This window comes from Neospora caninum, chromosome XII (assembly GCF_000208865.1).
Source record: "Neospora caninum Liverpool complete genome, chromosome XII".
In the NCBI taxonomy this organism is placed as follows: domain Eukaryota; phylum Apicomplexa; class Conoidasida; order Eucoccidiorida; family Sarcocystidae; genus Neospora; species Neospora caninum.
Genome location: NC_018398.1, coordinates 4931410 through 4957449, shown reverse-complemented (window position 1 = coordinate 4957449; position 26040 = coordinate 4931410). Strand labels below are relative to the sequence as shown.

The 26040-nt window shown below is 52.9% G+C and overlaps 5 protein-coding genes and 1 non-coding gene across 6 annotated transcripts; 4 read left to right on the top strand and 2 right to left on the bottom strand.

Annotated features, from left to right (window-relative positions):
* Positions 1-1216: 1216 nt before the first annotated feature.
* On the bottom strand, positions 1217-1774 carry NCLIV_066440 (hypothetical protein; the record flags this gene model as incomplete). The annotated part of the gene is made up of 1 exon (XM_003886195.1): positions 1217-1774. The coding sequence occupies one exon, from the start codon at positions 1772-1774 to the stop codon at positions 1217-1219; it is 558 nt and encodes a 185-aa protein (XP_003886244.1).
* A 2495-nt stretch (positions 1775-4269) lies between these two features.
* Positions 4270-7716, bottom strand: NCLIV_066430 (conserved hypothetical protein; the record flags this gene model as incomplete). Its single annotated transcript, XM_003886194.1, has 5 exons — positions 4270-4421; positions 5085-5145; positions 5638-5751; positions 6470-6667; positions 7120-7716. The coding sequence occupies 5 exons, from the start codon at positions 7714-7716 to the stop codon at positions 4270-4272; spliced, it is 1122 nt and encodes a 373-aa protein (XP_003886243.1).
* Positions 7717-9608: 1892 nt separating this feature from the next.
* On the top strand, positions 9609-11475 carry NCLIV_066420 (putative 3'-5' exonuclease domain-containing protein; the record flags this gene model as incomplete). The annotated part of the gene is made up of 2 exons (XM_003886193.1): positions 9609-9632; positions 10057-11475. 2 exons carry the CDS (start codon positions 9609-9611, stop codon positions 11473-11475), a joined length of 1443 nt encoding a protein of 480 aa, XP_003886242.1.
* Positions 11476-13513: 2038 nt separating this feature from the next.
* Positions 13514-16432, top strand: NCLIV_066410 (GG10762, related; the record flags this gene model as incomplete). Its single annotated transcript, XM_003886192.1, has 5 exons — positions 13514-13765; positions 14001-14079; positions 14630-14826; positions 15268-15608; positions 16210-16432. The coding sequence occupies 5 exons, from the start codon at positions 13514-13516 to the stop codon at positions 16430-16432; spliced, it is 1092 nt and encodes a 363-aa protein (XP_003886241.1).
* A 3112-nt stretch (positions 16433-19544) lies between these two features.
* NCLIV_066400 (Os02g0819100 protein, related) lies at positions 19545-22208 on the top strand (the record flags this gene model as incomplete). Its single annotated transcript, XM_003886191.1, has 5 exons — positions 19545-20027; positions 20617-20766; positions 21210-21386; positions 21576-21654; positions 22102-22208. The coding sequence occupies 5 exons, from the start codon at positions 19545-19547 to the stop codon at positions 22206-22208; spliced, it is 996 nt and encodes a 331-aa protein (XP_003886240.1).
* Positions 22209-24362: 2154 nt separating this feature from the next.
* Positions 24363-24434, top strand: NCLIV_t140012. The gene has a single exon. It is a non-coding gene; the product is annotated as a tRNA-Asp (tRNA).
* Positions 24435-26040: the final 1606 nt, after the last annotated feature.

The following is a 26040-nucleotide window of genomic DNA, read 5'->3' as shown; positions in this document are numbered from 1 at the left end:
CATCAGTATGTGTGTGTCACTTGAATCGCGAAGACCTGAACTGCCGACACAGTGGGGGATTTCCTGTAAGAATCATGTGCGTCCGTTTGGGTACGGGTTCTTCAAAACGGTGACTGCTGGTGTATCAGGCACGTGACGACGTTTTCTCTCGGCTGCCGTGACCAACTCACAACGCAGAGTTTTGCCGCATTTTTCATCGGGGGACACTTGCACTGGTTAATTGCCGGCTGGGAGCATCAGACACCTGCGAAAGCACACCCGTCTTTCTTCAGACGCACAGTCTTCTGCGGTGACGCAACCTCTCTTCTTTCTGCACGCTCAGGCTTTCCTCTCTGTTTAGCGAAAACGTGCAGCTTTTCACTCCTTTTCTATTTCGCAACACGTGTCAGGTTAGCGCAGGCAGTTCCCTACACACTCCTCTTTTGAACGCGAACATATATCCCGGAGCCTCCGTGGAATTACTTATCCTCTTTCTGGAAAACTGCCACAGTGTATGTGTGTACGCTCGTTCTGCCTAAGCAAGATCGTCAGACTTCACGCGCTCAGCCTGCTGTTTGTTTGGCGGAAATTCATCGGGAGCCGACGCGCTGGCGCATGCGGTTTTCCATTTGACAAACAGGGGTCGCACAGCAGGCAAACAGTGTCGATCACCCCCGTGAGTCTAGGTTTTTCTCCTAAAGATCGAAGAAACGCCCCCGTCGTCCTGGGGCCGTGTTCCGTTTTCGAAGACTTTTATTCGCCCGACAACGTGCATGCGCGCAGGCAACGCGCCTCCGCATGCTCACCGTATATATATATATATATATATATATATATATATATATGTATATGTATATGCTTTCCTATGCGACATAGATGTAGGTAGAGAGGAAGGCGGATGGGAAGAGCTGCCTCTACGGAACGAGAAGCCTGACTGTAAAACCCGCGTTTTGCAGCTGCTCATTCACCCTTTAGGGAAGAGACAGAACGTGTCCTTTCGCAAAAACGTCTGCCGGTTCGTCTGTGCCCACCTTTTCCGAAACCTTTGTCTTCCGAGCCTGACCGCCGTCAGTGGCACAGATGTGTACATCCACACCGTTTCACTCAGATTCAAACACATACAAATATATACATACATGTATATACATATATGTATATACAGAAATATATACATATATATGTATATATACATATATATGTATATATACATATATATGCACATGTAAGATAGTGGGCATTAGTGAGCTTTCTTTTTCGATCGTTTGTGGAAGATGCGGACAAGCTCTCCACCCCAGGGGCCCGCTCTTCCCCACGGTCGCGGCATCATCTTGGGCACGTACTGGTACTCGATGTTTTTCCACTTCAGCTTGTAGTGTCTGTGCAGCTCGTAGTAGTTCCCTGCCGACGGCGGATACGGCTCAATCGTTTTGTTGATTCTCGGAGGATACGGCGGGACCAAGTGGAAGCCTCCGTCTGCTCGCCGAGCCACGGCGAAGTCTCCGTGAACCGACGGCGCGTCTCCCACGCTCGTCGGAAAAGAAGGAAAAAGCGAACCTGCGCACTTCCCCGGCCGCAGTGCCTTGTTCGGCAGCCGACGCAATCGATCAAAGGAGCGATGCCGCGACCAGTGGCGATAGAAACGACGCGAAATCAAACACGCTAACGAGCAAACAGGAGAGACAGTAGAGGAGACAGGAGAGGCAATACGGGAGACAGGAGAGGCTATACGGGAGACAGGAGAGGCGATACGGGAGACAGGAGAGGAGATGAGAGAAGCGAGAGCAGTCCAGGCCATAGTGGTGACAGGAGGGGAGAGAGGCGGCGCATGAATACGGAGAAGAGGGGTCATGCCGTCGGAGGGTGAAGAGAAATTGGCTGTTTCGCAAATGCGGCGAAAGGACGAAGACGGGGGGGAAGAGGGCTGTGAAAGAGCTCGGCAACGAGGGTGGCGAGCCGGGCGAGAAGAGAGCAAACGAGGCGAGGAATGACAGGGGCCAGAAAAAGGAAACGAAACAGGCGTGGACGAAGAGGAAAGAAATGCAGAAGAGGAAGACACTCGACGATACAACGCCATTGCGCTTCTCGACAAAAAATTATATAAATATATATATATATATATATGTATATGAGCATATATGATGCGAATTCAGGCTCTGCATTAAAACGTGCTATTTGACACTCTCCACGGGTTCACTGGAGTCTTTCTGGAGACACATAAACGGCGATTGAGCTGCTTGCATGCATGACTGCGTCCTCTGCGCTGCGGGCATGCAAGAGGAGAAAGACGTCCTAGTAAAGACGCGAAAGAAATTTGCTTCCGTTCGCCAGACTGAAGATTCATCTCCTCTCTCAATGGCCGGGGTTGGCGGGGCGGGGGCGCAGAAAACCGCGACAAAACTGAAGAGAATTTGAGAGGCGAAGACAGAAGACAGACGTGAAGAGTGATGCCGCACCGACCAAGATAGAGAGAAGAAGAGTGGAGAGAAACGGCACAGAAAAGAGGGGGTACGATCTTACTGTGGAGGTGAATCTGCACGTTAGAAACACAGGGAACTCTCCATCAGCCACCCTCCCCCTCCGCCTCCTTCGGACGATGAAGAAGACTGAAAAAGGGGAGCAGGAAGAGAACGGAGAAGAAAAAAGGGAAAGTAGACAAAGTTTCTTGACCTTCGTACGGGAAGATTTCTCCGTTTTCAGAGAAACAGTTCTGCCCGCCCGGGTCTCGCGCATGCATGCAGTTTCCTAGGCACTTTTTCGCTAGTCTCCTTCTCGCGAAGGCCCCGGCGCACAACCGAGCTCATACAGCCGCTTGGTTAGTTCCAGGCGAAAAAATGGGTGAATTCTAAAGAGTGAAAGTGCGCATCTATTCAAATATCTACACATGGAAAATTCGTCTAAAAATAACTTCGCTTGCTGTCTCTCCGTGTGAACAGGTGAGTGTGGACGTGGATAGCTTGTGTAAAAAGACCAAAAACTACACGTGGCGGCTGAAAACGTTTCTCTCTTCAAGAAAACTAACTTTTCTGAGTCCCACTGGATCGCTTACACACACACACTTTCCCACGCCATCTCAAATATATATATATATGTATATATATACATATATAAGGAAGAACATGTATGCGTAAATAAATGTATGTCCATATCTTCAAGCATGGGAGTGTGGACACAAACACTTTGATCTATTGGCATGTTTCCATAGGCAGCCCTTTCACAGAGAGAAGCTTTCCGGGTCTTGTGTAGGAAAATCCCACGCGTCTCGGCCAGGACGGCAAGATCTGTGTTATGTGCGTCTGCCACGGATGAATCTGCTTTGAATTTCTAGCGAGAGTTTTCTGCGAGGAACGAGAGTTACACAGTCTCTCTGGCGCCCGTTTTCTGTCGCGAGTCCCACATCTTTGATACGGCGGCGAACTGCATTTATTTCCCGTGATCTTCGCTGTTGACTGTGTGCACCGAGAAGCGAAGCCGGCTCTCCTCTACCGTGTCGTCAGTTGGAAAGGCGAATCAAGGAAACTCTACACGCTTGAGAAAACAAAGCAGTTTGCTTCTTCAATACACAATCCAGTCTATAACGGTTTCCGGTTTGTCACTGGGACATCCTCCCGGTTCTGCTCGCAAGTTTTCACGCGGGGACGGAAAACGGCCCTATGCCGCTGGGTGTTTGGTGTCAGTGCGCAAGGAACTTCTCTTTTTTGCCTCAAGCCAAAATAAGATTCAGGAACGTTTCTGCGTTCCTCTTGGGGCTTGAGGTCGAGTTTGCCGGACAAGGACCACGAGCAAGCGAATCGAGATCTCTTTTGAGGAACGTGGGGCAGTCTACCGGATGTGTTCAAAACTGTGAAGACAGGATAAAACCCGAATTGAACTCTAGTGGGCTGTCTGGGTGTTTTAACAGGTTACGTGTTTCACGCGTCACGAGACAACTCTGAACACTAGAACCTCGGATGCCGTTGGCTCCGCTAAAAACCCGTTCTTTCCCTGCTGCTGCGTGCGCTTTACCGAACACAGAAAAGTTATGCACCAGGAACATCACCTCCACACGGCTCGCCGTCCTAAATTTGTTTAAAGGAACGTCGAAACAAGCGTCCAAGTGCGCATCTGTGAACCGCATTTCAAAAGTCGTCGGCCGTTCTTTTCTCTTGAAGGACTAAACACACGTGTCACTCAGCCTAGAATTCCCGTTTTGGGTAATACACCTTGCAGAGCTGCAGGCATCCCCCAGATGAGAGGACGAGAGTCACCAGTCGATCAGTCGCTTTTGGGGAATTCCGCTTGTCGAGAGAACATTCAAACGCGGTTTCCGTTTCTCTCTCCCGTGTGTGCGCCGTGTGTCGGGCGTTTCACGCCCTCCAACTCCAGCAGCATCTCTGAAAGTTTGAAGATCTGTTTCTCCTGAGTCTGGAGAGAGTCTCGGATCTCCTGAAGCCGTCGCGCCCCAGCTGAAAAAGGAAACGCGGGCAGAAAAGCAAAAAACACCAAAACGAGGAATCCCTTTGAAATGCAGATGCGTAGAGAATGCGAGAGAGACGAAAAGTGACAGATTCACAGGCCGAGAGAAGAGACGTAAAATGAGCAAGGATGAAACCATCAGAAATATCTAGCAAAGCAGTCACATCTGTGGCTGCACATATATATATATATATATATATATATATGCGCATGTCTGTGTGGATGAAGTGGAAGGCGGTACGTTTTCTACCGCTGTGGGAGATTACCGAGATGAACAGGCATACGAGAAGAGGAAAATGCGGCAAAGATAAGGGGTGAGAGGAGAGACCTGGAACGCCAGTGAAGACTGCCTTCGGGTAGGCACCACAGAGAGTATCCTCCCACGCATGCACAGCCCACACACAGAACAGAAGATGCGCCAAAACGCATGTACCCCATAGCGAGAGGACTTGCACGAACCAAATCCCGTGCCTCGATGCACGTCTCGAGCGACAGGACACAACTCGGAAAAAAGGCGGAAACTCCACCTTGCGATTTTGGCGAAGAAAAGGCACAGCGCGAGAGACAGGACCATCCGCCGGTCTTTCTCGAGGTCATGGCTTCGACACCGCCAAGAAGGTCGGGGGCGAAAAAGAGAGCGCACCTGCGCTCACCTTCACGATCGAGTTCAGGTGCGCGAGCTTTTAAAAGGGAGCGCATGCCGATCAGGGTACCCTGAAGAGGAAAAGAACAGGCAATCCCAGCAGACAAAATCTCGAGGCGCTCCTATTTATTATATATTGGTACCTAGATACGTTGAATTGCGATGCGTGCAGATCTATCGATACAGTGGAGCCTCCACCGATAAATACGTCTTTTGAACAGTGGTTATGTAGGCGTATCTACTGAGCAACGTATACACATCTGTATTTGTCCGAGTCATGCGTATCCACTCATTTATTTATCTCTGCATGTGTGCCCTCCCGGACAGAATGACTACCGCAAATCACGTCCAGATGCATGCACGGCGCAGATCTCATGTCGCGATCTAGGCGCGCGCCGCGACGGTTTTGCGTGCTTTTTTCGAGTTTTTTGCTTCCGCCTTTCCACACCCCTAAATGCCCAGCTTCCCACAGAACGCTTTTGAAGCAATTAGAGCAACTGCATGTGAACTTGTCTTTTACAGCAGAAAGATGTTTGAAGAGTTACTCGTTTCGCGAGACTCACGAGGAAGAAAAAGGGGTGGATCGCCGCCGCAAACGCAGTGGAAAATCCTGTGAAGCCGAGCGCAAGAAGCTCCTGTCTACCCTCTCGCCTCGTCTGGTGTCGGTAACTCAGAAGCTGAAGGGCAAAGCGAGACACACGGGAACATTTCTCCCGCCGTACAGCGCCTGTCAGGTCAGACTCTCCGAAGCAGGTCGCTAGAGACGAGGCCTACGTTCCATTTCGCACACATTCAACACCGTCTCTACAAGACTGACGCACTCCCCACTCTGAACGCAGAGGCGCATTCGCAGATCTTTAAGGCTGCCTTCTCGTTCTGCGCAGCCATCTGCCGAAAAGAAAAGCTACACGCGCGGGACGGCGTCGGCATCGCAGTGCCGCAGACGGAGCATATATATATGTATATATACATATATATATATATATATAAGAGGAAGAGCGGGCGATCCACGCACGCGTACACTTTACATGGGTAAGTGGATTTTTGGAGACTCTGTTCTGCATGCAGATTCCAAAAAGAAAGTACTTTTGGGGAGGCGGTGAGAAAGTGCAGGAAGCGCAGTGCCGCAACTGAAGCAACAACGCGGTGCATGCACAGTGCCATGCGCATGTATCTGCATATACACCTCTATAACTCTGCACGCAAGTGCATGCCTGCATAAATGTGCAGCTGCATATAAGAGTCAACGCGTACATCTCTATATGCATGTGTATGTCGAGGTTGAGGTTTCGGTGACCCGTGGAGCACGCCCAGACGGTCCGGCATCGAAAGCAAGACTCAGAGTCGTTGGAACGCCGTTCTCGGCAGACCGCACAGACAGAACGCTGATCTCACCTCTCCAACCTCTGCTGTCATTTCGCCATGGGCTCGCAAGAGATCTTGCAGCTGATCAAGAATGTCTTCTGTCTCCAGCGGAAGGCAGGAAGCGTGGCTAGCATCTTGGCTTGGCGCTTTATCTGACCGTTCCCCGAGGGAAGGCGAGGCAGAAGCGCTCGTCGCGGGACGTCCGACTTTCTCGGGCTTCTTGAGAATCTGAAAATCCAAAAAGGAAAGAGACGCAGCATGTCCGACCCACGTCTGTTGAGAGAGACCGCAACAAAATGTGCGGGGCAGAGAGATCAAGGAGGACACTGAAACGGACATCGCCACCAGCACATTTATCTACCTATAGATATATCCACATGTGTACTATATGGCCACGTGTAGAGACATTTGCAGATGGAGACACGCGTCTTTTGTCACTCGAATCGTAAGACTTCAAAGGGCTCTCCAGAGACATTGACTTCATACGTGAGGGGGCTTTCCCTTCTTTGCATGCATGTATCGGCCGCTCTGTGGAGTCGAAGTGTGTGAAGTTCGGCAATATCTCTATTTTCAGCGCCGCTTCTGTCGCGCGCGCTGCAAAAAGTGATAGGCGAAATTGCAAGAGATTAAGTCTTAAGAGGTTCGCTCCGCTCCTGAAGGTTTTCCTTCCTCGCGCGTACGTCTCTCAACATGTAAAGAGCCCCGCTGTCCTTGTCTGCACGCAGGCGAGTTACCCAGAACTCGAGCTGCTGCGTAGGGTCTCCTGTCTCCTCAAGTGTCTCCTCGACTCTGGGCTCCGCCGGGACGGGGTCGGCTTTTGTGGAGACTTCCGCGCTGGGGCTTCCCGCCGATGCAGGCGCGCCTGGCTGATCTCCGTCTTTCGTCGGTTTCGCCGCAAGAGAAGAAAAAGCGGACGAGGCAAAAGCGACAGAGGAGACAGGAGAGAGAGCGGCGACAGGAGAGAGAGAAGAGGCAGGAGAGGGAGAGGGTACAGTGTTGAGAGAGGAGACAGGAACGAGGGGAGACGCGGATCCGCGGGGAAGAGGCAGAACAGGAGGGGCCAGAGAAGAAAGGAGGCCAGGAGACACAGCTGCAGGTGAGCACAAGAGAGAGGATTGAGAGGGAGAAGAATTGTCAGAAGACGAAGCTCTGCAGATGCGAGGCGTCTGTGCTTTCACCAGACGAGGAGGGGAACACGCAGCCGAGAGAGAGGCCAGAGAGGGAGGGTGGGAGACAGCCCCCGCCCTCTGGCGAGAAACGCCGGTAAAACGAAACATGGTCACTGGGCAGTGGGTGTGAAGGGCCAGGCCGACTCGAACGGTAGAAAGCAACTGGAGAAAGAAGAAGGTGAAAAGGGGTGAAAAGAGTGAAGAGAGAGAGAAGAAAAGGAAGGCTGAAAAGAGTGAGAAGAAAGGAGAGTTAGCAGACAAAAAAGAGAGGAAGTGGAACGAATAATGGACAGCTTTCGCATCGAGGGTCGGGTGAAAATGGGCAGGAAGTGAAGACAGGCAAGGAAGACGGAACCAGCGAGAAGAAACGGAGACACGGAGAAACGCCTGCTTCCTGAGGACGAGAAAAGGCAGAGACTCAACAAAATCGTGTCCACACACACACGGTGGAAGCGCTCAGATCTTGGAGAATAAAAGAAGGAAAGGAACAGAAAGAAGAGGCGCAGTGCGACCTGTGATTTTTTCTCGGAAAAGTACGCGTGCATGCCTTCGCGTCTCCGGTCGCGCGCCAGGACAATCGATGTTCCTCGATATCCTTCGAGAAAGATTCTCCTGTTTCCATAGTTTTATAATGGAGAGAGTGTCCTTTCTGTGTCTCTGTCCGACAAGTTCTACGTCGAACGGTGTTTCGTCCCCGATTCAACGTCTGGGACACAACGAACATCCTCAACGGAAACCCTCAAAGCGCATGCATTTTCCCAAATTTGTGCAAGTGTGAGCTTGACCTCTCTCCTTACGTCTGCGATGAACATTAAGAGACTTCTGGTGGTACATATATATCTTTGTATCTAGGGTTTTTTACATGCATTGGTTACAATATCTTCTTCGTACAGAACAGCGAAGGGGACAGGTAGAGTCAGTAGTGTGCACATGAACATAACGGCACGCAGGAGTGTAGTTTGAATATCTTTTTTCTGTTATCCGGTAGAACATATGCATGCATGCCGTTTCTTAGCCTCGGTGTATAGGATGACTCAACCTTAGATTTGTATGCATGCACGTGTACAGATATCTGCGTACGCTCTTGTTTATGTGTAAAGTGTATGCGTGCATTCGCTTGTAACTCGACCAGGATTTGCATGTACGTTTTTCTAGACACACATATTCATCTACGCCTATATATATATATATATATATGTATATATGTGTGTCTAAGTATGTACGGGGTTGTTACGCACATGGTCATGCTGTGAGCACTGGGACACTCCTTGCTGGCTTCTCAGTTTCTTCTCGCAAAGGGCCGGGTCCTCTGTTCTGGACAGTCGTTTTGCGACAACTAGAGAGTGCGCCGAAGAATGTTTTCCTCGGAGCCGGCATTTCTAACTTGGTGATTTTGTTTTCGGGCGCCCTGCGCTCTCTGTCTCTCTCTAGTCCATGCATTGGAACCATCGGCGTTCGGGCTAGAGAGGCCGGAAGGCGGCGCGAGGAGAAGGATCGCCGCCGAGGGAGGCTTTCCCTTCGTAGGTCCCCGGTTGTCTTCTCGTCTGTCGAGCCTTTTGTGTGTCGCGGGAGATCCAAAAAAAAAGAGAAGAGAGAGAAGGTCGCAGATGGGGGCAGAGAGGCTATTTATGTGGAGGCGCTAGGCCGTGGAGGACGTTCGAGGGCGAGGGAGGCGGAACCCATCTCGGAGCTTCGTTGTGTCTGGCTGCTGGGAAGCAAAACCGCATGCGTTCTGTCCTCCCTCTTTTCGCCAGCTTTTCTCTCTTTTCTTCTAGTTTTCGCGCTCTTACAACTTGCGCTCCCTGCACATTTCCGCCGCGTTTTCAAGTGGCGTCTGGGGAGGGAAAATGTCGCCACGCGGCGTGTTTCTTTCCCGAGGACGGCTGGCGCCCCACGCCCTTTCTTCGCCATCCTCTCTGCACAGCCACAATGTCTCTTCCGTCTTGAGTTGTCGCGGGATTCCCGGTTCCATGGATAGACCGCACCCCTCCCCGGAGAGCATGGTGTGTTCGGACGCCCCAACGGTGAGTTTGGAGAGCAAAAGCAGATGCCAGCTTCTCTCTCGCGCCTTCCTCTCGCGCGCTAGACGCGGGTTCTCGAGCGACTTGGGGAATCCGAGCAGAAGAGACCGAACCCGAGAGAGCGGCTGGTCACACCGGAGCGCGGGAGGTAGCGACAGAGGCGGGTTCTCCATCTGTCCCCTGGAGCTGAAGAACTTGCCAAAAATTCGGTTTCCCGGGAGAATCTTCCTTTGTACGGACACTCGCCGAAGACGCCGCCGCTTGTCGGGCCCTCCTCAGGACTGCCTCTTCTTCCTCGGCGACTTCGGAGATTGTTCTTGGCTACGACTCCGAGCACGATCCGCTGACGGTATCTTCCGGGTGCGCTTTGCCGTCTCTTTCTCTCTTTGCGTCGTTCTCGCCGCGTCCTCCTCTCGCCCTGATTCAGCTCGCCAGTTCGTCGGTCGCATGCGTCTGGCAGCTCGGTGCGCTCGGGGGGTTGCCTCCGGGTCTCGTGTCGCTTTTGGTGCGGCCGGATGTCCAGAAAGCGACTCAGGGCGCGACAGGCGAAGTGGAGGCTCTGCAGCGCGAGTTTGGAGTTGCGGCGAAGAATTTCCTCTGTCTGCACGCGGCGGCGATTGCGCTCGGGTGTGCGACGAACAGTCGCTCGCTCCAGGCGCTGTGTGGGGTGTTCTTGAGGAGCTATCTGGACAAGAGCCTGCAACTGAGCACGTGGAGCCGAGACGCGCTCTCGCCTGAACAGTGTATGTACGCCGCAACGGACGCGTACGTCTCGCGTCAAGTGCTCTTTGGCATGCGCGACCGCATCAACCAGAAGGACGTCATGAGACTCGTGGAGGCACAGGCCACGCTCCAGGCGAGAGCCACGCGAAATGAAGGCGAAGAGCAGGGGGACAAAGCCGCGTCAGGCTCGTTTGCCCCGTTTCAGAACGCCCAAGTGGCGACAGAGGACGCGGGAATCAAGCGTAAGGCGGGTGCTGAAGAAAACCCAACGGCCCACGGGTTCCACGCGGAACGCGACAACCCCGTTGACACCGGGGACTTGGGCTCTCGCGTGAACTGCAAAGATGCGAATGACTCCGGAGACGGAGACAAAACAGAGCAGGTGACAGTGCGAGGAAGCATCCGTTCTTTGAAAGAACGCCGAGATGTGCAAGGGGAACCGCAAGGCGAAAGCAGCCGGGAAGGGGGATCAAGGGGAAATTCCCAAGAAGACCCAGAGACATTTGAACACGACTCCACACTTCATTCTGGACGCACAGATACACTGGAGCTAGGTGGACAACGGGAAAGTCGTGGATGTGGATCAGAAAAGAAAAGTATTATCGTCCGCAGTAAACTGCGCGGTCCCGTCAGCGACAGAGAGGTGTTTGTAGCGACGATGTCGAGGCAGGGCGCAGAGCTAGAAAAAGAGAGGCCGGTGAACTCTCCTCTTTCGGAGCCTTCGCCCCCGCAGAAGAGACGCAGCGGGGAAACGGTGTCGCAACAGCCCAGCGATGTTTCTGTAGCAAACAGCCACGACCGCGAAAACAGCTGCATCGTGGAAAAGGGCCGAGACGGAGAAGAGCGCGGCATGGGAAAACAGATTTCGCACGGTCCGCACGCCGGCCACGCATGGCTTCTTTTGAAAGAGACATGTGTTGAACGCGGATGGCGACTCGAATGCACGCGACTGGAAAGTTGCAGAACGGGGTTCAGAAGCGTCTTTTCCGTTAACACGGGGGTGTCCGGTGTATTTGTCGCGAAGAGTTCGGAGGCTCACACAACGCTTCGCGAGGCCCAAAATGACGCGGCGGCTCAGATGCTGTCTCTGCTTTCTGAGCTTGGACGAAAACAATCCGTGTAAACGCACTGTGCCTCTGTGGAAGCAGACTTTGGACGCTGTGACAGAGAGAGAGAGCTGCGAACGACCAGGCTTCCGAGGGTTTGTGTCGTATTGCTCCAACATTTGCAAAGAAGAGCGATTCGTGTGGAGGTTACCTTCTTCCAGCATACACGTTTTTGTCAAGACTCCGGTGAACGACGGAAGTCACGATCTGGTGCCGTCGGATACGAAGTCAAAGGATTTTTGCAAACCAGACACCCTTGCAAAGGCTCATGAGAGCTCCTTCCCTTTGCCGCAGCTTCGTGTATTTTGTTGGAAATCAGAGCGCGCACGTAGACAGGAGGTTCCTCGGCTTCTTCTTTTATCGTTCCCCAGACACTGAGGCACAGACTCACACTCGACCAACTCCTGAAACTCGTGTGTGAAGAGTGGCTTCAGGAGGCCCCAGGAGAACTGTAGGAAACACCTAAAGTATCTTACTGCAGGTCTAGCCACGTAAACGACTGGTAAGACGTGTACACATCCAGCGGCTGAGTGCGCATGACGGTGAGGGGCGGCGCAGTCTTTCACTTTAAGGTGGCCTGGAACGAGGTACGGAGGACATCCGGGCAATCAGAAGCATACACACAGGACCGAAGTCGATTTTAGTCCCCCGTTCACATTCCACACCCGCGTGGCCGCAATCGACGTGACGCCGAGGCCGCGACACCTATCTAGCAGCCTCGATGCTTGCCCGAAGGAGCCCTTGTCCTGCCGGTGTACTTGCCGCGAAGAACGGCCACGGTCGGCTCACTCTCTTTCCGACCACCAAAAAACCTCGCACATTTCTTTTCTAACTCGTACACCACACCCACACATGCCTACGTTTATATATATATATATATATATATACATCGATGCTGATATACCTCTCTTTATAACTATGTATGTCAGGAAAATGTGTACGGGAGACGTCGACTTGGATTCCGTAGACGATACGGGAGAGCATTCTCCCTTGGAAAAGCATCCAGATTTTTCTGGCTGTGGAAACGCGTTCTGCTGGGGTGTATGTGCACTCCGCATCGCGTCGAGACGGCGCGCGGCGGCTTTTCCCGTTAACTCCAGTCATGCTGTTTCCCTGTCTGTCTACAGGAAACCTCGGTGTTGTCGGTCTCGCTTTTCTCCGTCGCTGCCGTGTTTCTACTTCCTTTCCTGGCCTTCGGTTTTCGGTCTCAGAACTCGTCAGCTTCCCCACATGGTTGCATTCGAGTTTTGCTGCCCGCTCGATGGACTGTGTGCGTCGAGGTGGACGGAACGCCGTCTCCGTCCGCGATGTCACCCTGCCCCAGATCGATTTTCAGACGGCGACATCCCCAGATCGATCAATGTGCTCTTGAAGACGGCTCGAAATTTCACGTTTCGCGTCGTTTTCCCGCGCCGCCGTTCACCCTCATTCCCCATTCTTTGCCTGCGTTTTGCACGAGGGTCATCGACGGGTGCCGGCAGAGACGGGGGTTGTCGGCGTCCACAGCCTCCCTGCATCGGATGCTCCGGCCTGGTGGAGAGAGAGACAAACGGAAGCGCCTCGCGAGTAGGGACACTGGAGCCGGGTTCTCCGCCAGAGCCAAAAGGCTGGCCGCATATTTAGCTTCTTCGATGTTCGCTCTTTTCCGCGGAGACGCAGGCCTCAAATTTGTTATTTTGCTCACGCGCGTCGGTCGAACGGTTCCAAGGCAGGCTCCGCGATTCGGAGAACCGCTGTTTTCTTCGGGCGGGTCAAAGTGAAAGCGTTCACGCGGCGGCGAATCTGATGCCTGCTGCGTCCGGGAAAAAAAGCTTTTTTCGTGCACAATCGGCTACTCTCAAGGAGAGGCGTCTTCGCCCGAGCCTGAAGGATCCAGAGATCTCTGAACCTTGGACGGCGAGACAGCACGCGCGTGTGTCCCTTCTTTCAAGAGACGTTCCCCACAACAGCTCGAGAGAAGCCACGGCTTCTGTCCAGAGGTGGGAAAGGGTCCGCTGCCAGTGTTAACTTTGTTCTTTTCCCTCGGTTTCCTTTCCTCGCGTCCTCACAGACAAAATGACGGGTGACGCCTCCGCTCCCAATGCGGGTCAAGTGAAGTTGTTTGCGATCGGGAACCCGATCCTGGACCTCGTCGCCGAGGTGCCGGCGAGTTTCCTCGAGGAGTTTTCACTCAAGAGGGGAGAAGCCGTCCTCGCCTCTCCCGAACAACGACGCGTCTACGTGGAAGTCGAAAAGTTCAATCCGACTCGCATGACGGGCGGTAGTGCACTCAACACCTCGCGTGTTGCCCAGCAACTCTTCAAAATGGTAAACTGAAACGCTTCAACGCGGGGTTCAAAAGACGTGTCCCGTGCTCCGAAAACATCTGCAGAGATTTTCCCCATTCCCAGTCCAAATGTACAAACGTCCATACACACATGCATTTGCCTATTACAGGCGTTGAGACGCTGACAAGTGTGTGTATCGACGTGTAGTATTCCATCGCTTTGTACGGAAAGGCAACTTGACGCCTTTGTCTGCGTGTGTACGCTCCGCTCTCCAGCCTGGCAGCGTCGCGTACATGGGAGCAATTGGAGACGACGACCGTGGGACGCAGCTCAAGGATCTCTGCGACAAGGAAGGTAAGCAGAAAATGGAGACGGAAGAAAAAAGTGCAGACGTGTCGTCCCTGTGCAGCAGGCAGGCAACAAGAAAAATCCATGCTTCCGCTCTCGAACGTGTGCTTGTCACGGACCCACGCCCGTCATAAAGGCGAAACGAGCCTTCCACCTCATTCAAATCTCCTTGCTGTACCCGCTGAACCTTTATATATATATATATATATACATATATATATAGATATATAGATATATATATTGCTCGGATGTGCATGTGTTGCCGAATAGCTGGGGTCTAGGTTGTGTGTGTCGCCTGATAGGTGAAGTGACAGGGGAGAGTGCGGAGTTTGCGGCGCGCACAGAGCATTGTATCCGTGTCGTTTGTCTGACTCTGTCTCGCCCTTCTGTAGTCCCTGCTGAGTTCTTTCTTTTGGGCTCGGCAGACGCGGCGTCTGGGATCGACACTGCGCTGCAACCTGGGGCGTCTGCTCAAGAACTGCGAGGGGTTGCCGACGCACAAGTCAAAAGCGCCTTCCCTCGTGTGTCGTTCCCGCGGTGCCTTCTCCTTCTTCAGGGCTCGCCACTCGGTTCATGGTGGCGCCTGGAGAGCCGACCGCGGTCTGCGCAGTGCTGATCAACCAAAAAGAGCGAACACTTTGCACTGACCTCGGCGCGTGTCTCGCTTTCCGACTCCCCGCGGACTGGGAGACTGTCGTGCGCGACACACGGTTCTTCTACGCGACTGCCTACACGATCTCCGCGTCCCCCGATGTAAGAAACTGAAATGGGTCTGACTCCACTTTTATCTTGTCGCACACAGAACAGCATGCGCCCCTACGTATATATATATATATATATAGTTGCCTACTTGTATGCATACATTTGAATAGAGATATTGCTAGATATATATATATATATATGGAGATCTATAAGGGTCGCTGTGCAAGAGAGTATATGTATCAAACGTGTTTTGTTTTGTTTTTGTGGATGTTGGCCGTCGCACCGTGTGTGAATCCCCAGGCGCTGTGGGCACTCAGTGCTCTTAGCTCTTTGTGTCAAAAGCTGCGCCATTGTTCCGATTTTCAACTCCTAGGGCTCTTGTGGATCTTTCGTGTGTCTAACAAGTCTCAGGAAACTGGCGCACGGCGTCTGTTATGCCGCTTGTTCTGTGGCCAATTTGCGCCTGTTTGTCTGGTGTCTCTGCGTCTGCAGAACGCCCTCGCCGTCGCCCGCTACGCTGCCACGAAACCGGGGAGCGTCTTCACTCTGAACCTGTCGGCTCTGTTTTGCATTGAAGTGTACAAGGACGCCTTGAAAACGTTGTTTCCCTTGACGAACATTCTTGTCGGGAACGACGAGGAATTCGCTCACCTGGCCAGAGTTCACGACGTCGTGGCCGAGGACAAGAAGCAGATGTCCACTCAAGACAGAGATCACGCGGTATCTGTGTGCACAGGAGCCTTGGGATTGCTCACGGCGGGGCAGAATGCAGGCGTGACGAAACTTGCCGTCATGACTCGGGGCGAATCCTCGGTCATTGCTGCTGAGAGCGCGTACGTGGAGACAGAGCCAACGAAAACAGGCTAGCGCGTGATTTTTCTGCATCGCGCTGAGTGTGTGCCGCGAGGCTCTCAATTTTGCTCGTTCCTGGTGACGCTGCCGCTCGCACCTCTCAGACACACTTGCGGGAGATCGGGGGGAACATTCAAACCGAAACAGTTCACGAAGGCTGTAGGGACTCAGAGATCGCAGCCCACAACGCTGTCTTCAGTCCAGTGTCGTGGTGTGCTGGAGTAATGGAATGTCATATTCGATGGACAGCCCTGGAGGGAAAACTGGGGGCCTCGACGGTGGATTGCATGCGCACACCAGGCCTGTTCCTGCGATCGACTCACCAGGAAGCCTTCTACCCAGACGTCTACCGGTTTGTATGCACACGTATACGGGTGCAAATATGCGTGTGTCTATGTACGCTGGCGTTACACGTGTTCCACAGCCATGGATATCTATAGGTATCCATGTATATATATATATATATATATATATATATGCCACGATTTCATAGTACGAAGCATATATGTGTGCCTCTGTCTAATCACAGGTGGAAGCATACGTGTTTGATGTCCAGGGTTGCATGTGTGTTTGTTTTTGCAGAGCCGACGGGACTGTAGTCATCCATGAAGTGGAGGTGCCCAAGGTTCCTGACGAGAAGATTGTCGACACCAACGGCGCCGGCGACGCATTCATTGGTGGTTTCCTGTACGCGTTTGCGCAGGGGAGATCTGTGCGCGATAGCATCGTGTGCGGCAACGCGTGCGCCAGGAATGTCATTATGCATGAGGGATTTGCGGTCGATTTCAGTGCGTTTTCATGGTAGTGCTTGCTTGGCGAAGGAAAACCCTTGAACGGGTGAGGTGGGAGATTCGCTCTTGCCCTGTTTGTAACAAGAACAAGATTCCGGGAAGTATTTGTCAGGTTTGAACGTCTGCCGCGTGTCCAGAAAGTGTGCAGAGAACACGCATGAAAAGATTGCCGTATGGATCTATAGAACACATGTACATTAGCATAGCAGGGTTGATTGTCCGTGGTCAGTCTGTTTGCCGTGATGCAGCTACGGTGTGGCCGTATAGTTTTGTTACAGGTGTCTTCTGGTTCGCTCGTCGGAGACAACGGTGGTGGTGAAAACCGAACACGGAACAAATCCCCTCATCCCTCTGCAGATGCTCGTGGCGGTGTATCGTTGATGAGCTCGTTAATAATGTGAACTCACACGGAGGGTCACAGGAGTCTCTGCAAACCGGACATCGTCGAAAATCGACGGAACCCACAGGGATCAACAGAGCCCCAAAGAGACTCTAAATGCTAGAGCGTGTGGTATTAAACAGTTAGACAGACTCTCACCTCAGCACGAAAGCCGCTGGCGGATAACCAGGACACACAGACCATGACACCCGTAACTTTTTGCATGAAGAAGCATGCAAAAGGGCGGCGTGAAAATAAGTAAGCGCCGCTCGCACTAAAAAAAACAACGCATGGCTCCACCATTTCTCTCGCTGCATTTATACATATATATCACAGCGACCTTATCGTCAGTTGAACTCAAGCAAATCAAAAACATCAAAGAACGTTCTTGACAGTTTCATGACATTGAAGAGCGCGGCCCGCTGGGATGCGTGTATATGCATATATGAGCTAAACACCCTTCAGGGAGGTGCGTATCTATCTTTGCCTATCCCCAGCATTTGGGCGTATAGCCAGTGTTGCTGACCACATCCGCCTCCCGTCGTGTGTCCCCTATACAGGTCTTCGCGTTAAGTATGTGTATGTGCTGTCTGCATATGCTCTCTCCAGCGTCAAACGCTCCAGCATTTTTAGCGCTATTCCACAAGCGACTTACAACTTAAATTGTAGTCTAGCCACTACTTTATATATCACTACCGGACTGGTGCTATACTTATCACTAAGCTACCAGTGTTAATGACTGCGGCTTCCAAGCAAACATGAAGAGCGGTTTCGTCATGTGTAACGACAGGTTACAACGGCGTTTTCCGCCTGGAACAAGCCGTAAACAGCAGCGTTGACATTTGCTTCTTGCTTCGTCTTCTACACCGTGGATCGCGACAGCCGGCCAGCTGCTCCCGTCTCGCCCTTGGTTTCTCCTCCCAGACTGCCACGCCAACCGCGAAAATCTGCATACTGAAAGCCATGCGATGCTGTGAAACGTGAAGCTGGTCCCTACACCTCTCTTCACACGTATGTATGGCGTGTAGCGTGCATACTCGGACGATTTTCAAGCACAAGGCACATAAAGGCGATCTGCAACGCGACGGCCTCTGTGGCGTAGGCCGGCGTTACCGCTCGTAAGTACGCAGGGGGACCGAAGCCACACAAGAAGGATGAACCGACCGCTACGCCTGAGACCTATGGAAAAAGACGCTAGAGTGGACTGGATTCCGATTACCAGAGAGTGTCAGTGCAATATCCAGCCGTGCAGAGTTGGCTGGTGGCCGCCGGTCTGTGGAGGCTGCGATCTTGGCAAAAGAGCGGGGAAACGGGTGAAGGCGTGCCCGGTCTGTTGGACGCAAGAGGTAAAACACCTCTAGGAACTCGTAAAATACTTCCGGTCCCAACAGTCCAAGTCGCGGAAAGCCGCTGAGGCCATGCGCCAACCCGGGGCAACGTTCAGGGCGTCGTGTGGAGTCGCGTCGCCCGTCTCTCTCCACTCTTCCGCACTCGAGTGAATCGAAAGGGACGAAGCGTACGGGCGGTCTCTCTCTCGTCTCCACAGTGTCTAGAGAGAAAATCCGATATCGTTCACTTGGAAGCTATGCAGGCGGTGCTTTGGCCAAGCACGGGATCTTCGATCTTGTGTGTGACTTGGTTTTCTTGCTCTAGCCATTAGAGCACGCAGAGAGACGCTCGCCGCCGTTTCTCTCGTTCAGCTGGCGTCTTCCCAGCAATTGCGGCCTCCCCTCCCTCTCTTCGGGAGCTTTATCGGTGAGCGTCCTCGCTGCACATCCGCATGCAGGCCACATCGGCCAAGACTGCGCGTTTTTACTGGTCGTCGCGTTTAAAGACTGCTCTAGCTTTTCTCTCACCACATGTGGATATTTGCCTGCGTTGTAGATATACACCGTGTGATCCGCCAAGGGATGCGCGGGGCGACAGTCAGGTGGCTAGGTGAGCCGTAGTTCTCTTCCGCCCCCGACCATCTTCCTTTGTTCTTTCCATCTTCACTTCCTGAAGCGTCTCGGAATCTCCGCTGTTTGTCCTTTGTTTCGCTCCCTTGTGGAGCATTTCGCCGGCTACTTTTTTTGGCGCGGTGATACTGCGCCTCTCCAGCTCTCCTTTTCTCCTGAGGGCTCGCCGTTCACCTGTTGCAGCGCTTCGGATGCCTGCAGAACCACCTTTTTTCCTGGTTCTCTGCGTGAAGCCGCTTCTTCTGCGTCCGCGTCTTTTTTCCTTGACTGGATCCCCGCCACACAGGGCTCGCTTCTCCCTCTCTGCCTTCCCACTTCTTCGTGTGTCTCATTTTCTTCGATGCCTCGCGCTCGACGTCGCCCCTCGCTCATGGGAAACGCCCGGCAGAGAGAGGCACGCAGCTTGTCCCTCGCCTCGTGAGAGGTTTCGAAACCCTCTCTCTGGCCTTTTCGGCGGTTCTTTTGAGTTCCGAAAGAGCCCGCGCGTCTCTCCGCCCCGCCGTTTCTCGCCGCTGCCTGAATGTTCACTTCGGGAGCTGAGCGAGGTCTTCTCGCCGCCACCTTCCAGTCTTCTTACATTCCTCCGCTTCGCTTCCTCTCGTGCCTTCGGTATCCCGCCTTCCCTCTTCGTTACTGTGTCCTCCGCGCGTTCTAAACAGACACAATAGCTTTCTCTTGCTCTTCTCCCCGATCTTCTTTCTCCCTTCCCTGGCCTTCCGCTCCGCTCCTGTCGCCTCGTTCCTCTCTCTCTTTTCTCTCTCTCTCCTCCTTCTTTTCTCTCCTTTCACCATGGCGAACGCTCCCCCTCTGGAAGCGGCCCTCATCCGGCCCGGGGAAGGCTCCGCCGTGCCCGCCCTACGCGTCTCGGAGTCTCCTGGCCTCGGAGACAGCCCCCGCAGTCCGTCCGACCGCGGCACCAAACTGCATTGTCACACGGCCGTCCGTTACGCTGCGCCAAGCAACACAACGCGAGGCAAATTTCTCCGCACGCTGCCGGTCCTCTTTGTTCTCTGTTTGGTCAGTTGTGTCGTCCTGATCTACGTCGCTCTCCACATTCTGCCGTTGCTCGGCTTCGCGCCTTGCGTGGATGGCGACCTAGACTGTGTCCGAGACAGCGGGGCCTTCTCGCGCGGCCTTGGCGAGCTCTTTGCTCTCCTCATTCTGCTGACTCTGCAGATGACTTCCTTCAGCCTCGCCGTCTTCGTTTCGCCAGGAGGCGTACCGGACCTCTCCGCAGAGGAAGAGGAACGCCTTCTCCTGCACCAACCCGCGGTAAGCCAAGTCTCTCCCTCCCGCAAGTCGTCACGACTCTTGTTTCCACTTGCGCGCACTTTAGTGTTAACACGCCGACGCCTCACGACGTTCTTCACCCATGCCCACATGTGCATCGATGCCCACGCAAGTCCAACACTTTCTATACGCATCTAGACAATATATATATATATATATATATATATGTATATGTCCGATGTGAGCGTGCGGTTGAGTACATGTGTTTGTTCCCATGAAGGAGTTGCGTGGTTTTTCAGGTTTGAGGAGTTTTTTTCTCGGCAGGAGGCGAGGTCTTTTCTGTCGAGATGGGATGGACCTTGGCTGGGAAGAGGCGCAAGCGCTGTTTAGGCGCATTCGGACTAACGTCCACGACTGCCTCTTTTGCTTGTTTGTCTTCTCCATCTGCGGTCTGTCTTCGCTTTGTCTCCGTGCCACTCTCCATCTGGTCTGGGCTGCCTGTCCCTGCTGCATGCGCGAACATTCCTAGGAGGTGAAGCGGACTGGCGAGCGCCGAGAATGCAAATGGTGCATGCACTATAAACCCGACCGCACGCATCACTGCCGCGTGTGCAGAACGTGTGTTTTGAAGATGGACCACCACTGCCCGTGGATTGACAACTGCGTCGGGTGGGGGAACCACAAGTACTTCATGCTCGCTGTTATCTACTCGTCCGTCCTGTCCGTCTACGTCGCCGCGACTATGTTCGAATCTGTTGCTAGAGCTGTGAATTCTCCCTCGGTAAGGTTCCACACTCGGCGACAGGATCCCTTTTGAACGAAATGCAGCCTGACCTCGGTTATGGCAAACGCATTGCATCGTTACAGAGATTGCTTTGACGTATGGACACTAGAACACTCCACCGGGTGGTCTGGGACTCGACGTCAGCCTAGGGATGTACCCACCTATCGTGTAGTCCATACACCCCCAGACTCGAAGTGATGCATTTGGCGGGAACCACGCGGGTGGGTTGGCTGTCTTTTCCACACTTCTATGCATGTGTCCCTTTGGATAGGGACATCTATATATATCTACTTTTCTGTGTGGCATGGTGTGGAGCAAAGCCGCTCTAGGGAAAAAGAGTGAGAAAAGAGGATCCTTGTCGCTGGGGGGCCGGTAGAGGGACGTGAGAGGAAAGCCTTCTGCGTGAGATGTGGACCTGTCTGTTTGCTATGTATCGGTAGGAAACTTTTGCCGTCTTGTTCTGGCTTCTGTTCGGAGAGACGCTGGACATTTTTCTCGGCATTGTGGTGACGGGCTTTCTGGGCTTTCACCTTTACCTCGTGGTGAAGGGGATGACGACAATTGAGTTCTGCGAAAAGCAGTTCAGACATTACCCCGCATATGCAGCGGAGCAACAGGTAAGTCGAGCAGGCAAAGTAGGACTAGGTTGAGGGGTCTTTCGTGAGGGTTATTTTAATTACATTCTTTCTGCGCGCCTGTGAAGAAACACGAAACGCACGGAGTGTGTACAGGCGGTGACTGTGGAGTGTGCGAAAGAAGAGACCCGTGCATGCTGCTGGTTCGCTCGTGTATCTGTGTCCTTGCAGTCGATGTGGACCCGCGGCGCGTGGATCAATTTCAATGACACTTTCGGCTATAATCCTCTTCTCTGGTTCCTGCCTATTGGTAAGAAGAAAAGCGGCAAGGCGTGCACCGGTGTACGCGGAAACAGGGGGAGCTACACACGCGAAACTTACTTCAGGGCGTTCCAAGGTGGTGTCTTTTTCCTTTTCGGGTATCGGGGCAACCACGCCTCGGACGCCGCGGCTGCGTCGTTTGTTCTGTCTCCGAAAGACGAATGCCTCACACCGTAAAGACACATAAATTTTGGCTTCAGACGCGCACGCGTCTGTTTCTGTCTGCTCAGGCTCCAAATAGCTGTTGCGCTCTCGTGACATGCACCCTGTGGTTCGTGTCTAGTCATCTGCGGAGGGAAAACGCTTGTTTAGAGAGCACCTCTATGGGGACAAAGATATGCTCGGCGACACTCAAAATTATTTTGGTGTGATTTCGATTCAGCTGTCCTTCCAGCATGTGTTTGACACTCTGCGGGCTGTCTCTGCTTCCTTCCAGATAATCGGCCTGGCAACGGCATGCATTTCGTTCCTCAGCACCACTTCCGTTCCCCCGTGATTGCGCAGAACATGGGGGTGGGATCCAGCGGAGGCAAAGAGCTGTGAGGAAGGCGGAGAATAAAGAGAAATGCCGGCGGAGCAAAGAATTACCCTTGGGTTCGTAGATGGAAGCGTCTTCTTGGAGAAAGCCAGTTAAAGCCAGAGATGTAGAATTCCTCAGGACGTCTACATCCGGTTCTGTGGGTTCGTCAATCGCAACGGATGCCGGTGAAGAAAGACCAATAGGCACGGCGAAAAACAAAGCGATACCCTAAGGTTTACCATCAACTGTCTCCGGGAGACACTGACAGACCGCTGAGCGAATCGTGGATTATCAGTGCAAGTGTTCGTCACTGCGTAGTGCGCCGCCCCTGGCGTGGGAAGTGAGATGCGCTGGAGGCCAGAGAAGGACAGATGAGTTGGAATCAGTACATCGCCCTCGTGTATCCTACGCTTTTTAACGCTGCCTGTGGTAAGAGCAGAGTTGGAAGAAGGCTGAGACACGGGAGATTACGTCGGGTCTCGCCAAAGCTATCATTTGCGTACATTTCCACAAAGTGTGTAGAGAGAAAGCCGGTGAAGAAGACACCGAAATTTTTCAGGGTTTGTGTACCCTTCTGGGGATGGTGTGCGAAGTGTGCTACCTCATCTGCGAGGGGAAACGCGGCGATGAAGGGAAAAAACGATCCAACACATGCATTTCGTATTACGTCGATGGGATTCGTTCCCCATGACAAAGTGAGGGCGTACAATTGAAAAAGAGCTCCGAAGATCATTTATGAGTTCTCTGTCCTCTCCGTTTTGATATGGTAAATCTTTGCGGGGCTCTGTGGAAGTGTGCAGAAGGCGTCCGAAGCAAGTGATTTTTTCTCCGGGTGCACGCGCCCCAACCTAGTGCCTGTGGATTCTTCTCGAGTGTTGGGGAGTACCCACTTGAAGAAGCGTGGCTGCTTGTCTTTTTCCATTCTTTTGAAAATCTGAAAGGCACGTAGGCCGCGCAGTGCCTGTGTTCCCAACGTATTTGCACACGTCATTGCTTACCGTCCGTCTCGCGAAATCGAACAAATGAAGTCATTAATAAACCATAGGATGTGTGTCGGTCTAATTGTGTTGCTGCTCTTCCATCGCTTGTAAAGAGATACCGGCAAAGCCGTAACTACGCTTGCGTCCAAACGTATGTCGCACACACTTTTTTTTCCTGCATCTGTATCCGTACAAAATACAGGCCGAAAAATATGTGGGGAATAGCTCGGATTCGGCATACCCGTGGAGACCTGGCTGTCCCCGTAGAATTTTTCGAAAGAGAGAAACGGAACAATACCATTTGGCTGAAAAAGGAGTACGGAATACGATTTTAGTTTTGTTGTTCGCTGATTCCAAACATGACAGGGTAGGGAACTGGTGCAAGGCAAGGAAACCACATACCCACCTGCGCTGTTTCCTACATGGTTCCTTGTACGAGTCGACAGGCCTGTACCCATCATAACCGATCCAGACGGCGTCCATCTGTCACCTCCACACGAGCACACCGACTGCAAGACTAGGAAGGAAACTGAACACTCAAAAAACTCTAACCTCACACAGAAACAACACTTCAGGGAACTCTGGTGGAAACGAATCTCCGGTAAAACTGGTGCGTGCTGGCGCCGTCACGTAGAGCCGCCGGGTGTTCAGGCCAGAAATCCCAATTCTGCAGAACTGTGTGAGCATCACTTGGAATAGCTTGCCTCACCTGTCTGCCCAGAGATTTTGGAGCTCTCGGGCGTATCAATGGAACGCCTTTCCTCTGCTGGCACCGCTGCAAGACGTGTAGTCTTTTGAAGAGTTACACGATGCCGTTGTCTTACTCAGCGTCATAACAATGTCCGACCACTTCCCCGGCGTGACTTTCATTCTGGTTGAGGACAACCGTGTGAAAGAGGCTGCAATGAGGCTTTTGGGGGGTCTGAGCCGAAGCTGAACTGTTAGTCTTTCTAGCGGCAGTCCAATCACTTTGCAATAGGACCATACGGCTAACTAGGTGTCCGTGCCTCCCTTATGGGTTCAAATACGTTCAGAGTGTTGGGTCTACAGATCTGAAATGGCTGTGGTTCACTTATGCACCCGCATGTGTCAGAAAAGCACACTCTCGCGAAGCCGCAACGTGTTACTCCATTTCCCGGGAGAGGAGAGCATACAGAAATGGCGGCAACGGCGGCACGCCCTCCGAAGCATTTCCCGTCCGAGATAGTATAGTGGCTAGTATTTCCGCCTGTCACGCGGAAGACCCGGGTTCAATTCCCGGTCTCGGAGTTTTCGTTTCACCATTTCACGTCATTTTGCTACGTATTCCTCCAGTGTTGTCATGGGAGAACAGACCAATGCTTGTTCCTTTCGTCCTGTGCGGAGGTTGTTCAATGTGGTCGGCATTTGTTGGTGCAGGTGACTCCGGCAACTGGGCCTTGTTTGCAAGTTCGTTTTACGTTCTACACTGTGCACTGTAGTACTATGGGAAAAATGAGGGCCGAGAGAGCAGATATTTGTCTCCCCGATAAAGACATACACGCGGTCTTCTTCCTTCCACGGAGAGACATTTTTTGTGTTTTTTCGCGGGAATCCCGTCAGTAGCCCTCGCCTGTGCGATACACACCACCCCCCGGGACAGCTGAACAGTGTGTTCGTGACTGTCGAGGGTTGGCCAAATGAACACTCTGGTACACGAGCGCCGTGAAAGGTTATGTCTCTGCTCCGCGGCATCCACCTTTCTAGCAGCAATAGCGAACAATACACAGCCTCGCTGGAACTGATCTGTGTTGGACACAGTGAGCGCAAGGCGCCGCCCCGCGCTCAACTCTGTGAGTGAACGTACGGATGCCATGAATATGTCCAATATCCCTGAAGAGAGTGACTCCGTAGGTGGGAATGAATGCTTTGGAAAGAAAGGGGTCCGTTCCGCCAAACGGAGCAAGCGGATATATTGTATCGGGGCTTCCCCGAATCTCTCAATCTCTCTTCACACATTTGGGCTCCACTCCCCCAGCCGTGCGCGTCGGAGGAGACTGGCCGGGCACCTCCCTTACGCGCTCAGGAAGGCGTTTTCTTGTTGGACAGCCCGCCAGTTTGACGACAGCCTCGCCGCCCTTAGAAGTGAATGGCAAAGACGGACGCGGCACAGACAGGGAAGTCTGGGACTTGACCGCGCTCTCCTTCCAATCAATCTCTTGTGGAAACAGGAGGCGCGCTGGACAGCGCCGCCGTGTCCAACCGTATCGCTCTACAAACTCGACGCAGTGTGGTGCGTTGCGCGGGGCAAGGGCCGAAAACTGGCTGCTCCCTCTGTCTCTCTGTTTTTCTACAGGGAAAACGCTTTGCGACGATCTTCTTGCTGGCATCTTTTCCAATTTTTCTGCGTGCCGGTTATGGGGCCCCAGGTGCCGCCTGCGTCCGGTTCGCTCCGTTCGCTCACTTGTGGTCCCAGGCACGTCCGACTGTTCGTAAAAGCCGAATGCAACCCCAGCATGGAGAGTAGGCGGCGCTGGGTCGTCTCTTGACAGATCCGGCGTCGCGTAAACGCGTCCACTCGCCATGCAATCGGACTGCTGGGCGTTCGGGAAAATAAATTTGTGTAAATTTGTATCTGCGTCCGTTTAGAGATATATATGCAATGGCACATACATGCGTCAGGAGACAACGGGGGGACCAGCTGTCAATTTCCTGCGCCGTTGCTTGCTGCGTCGATTTTAGGCGTCCGGGATCTTTCCGATCGGGTTTGTGCGCTTGCAGTTGCTGCATTGTTTGAGATATCCGCGGTGTTTTTCATCGTTTTCCTGGTGACGGCTGTCTTTTGCAGCTCACAAAGACACACAGATCCGAAGGTGCGGTTCTGCTTTTGAAGTCTGCAAAGCAGAGCATTTCTCCT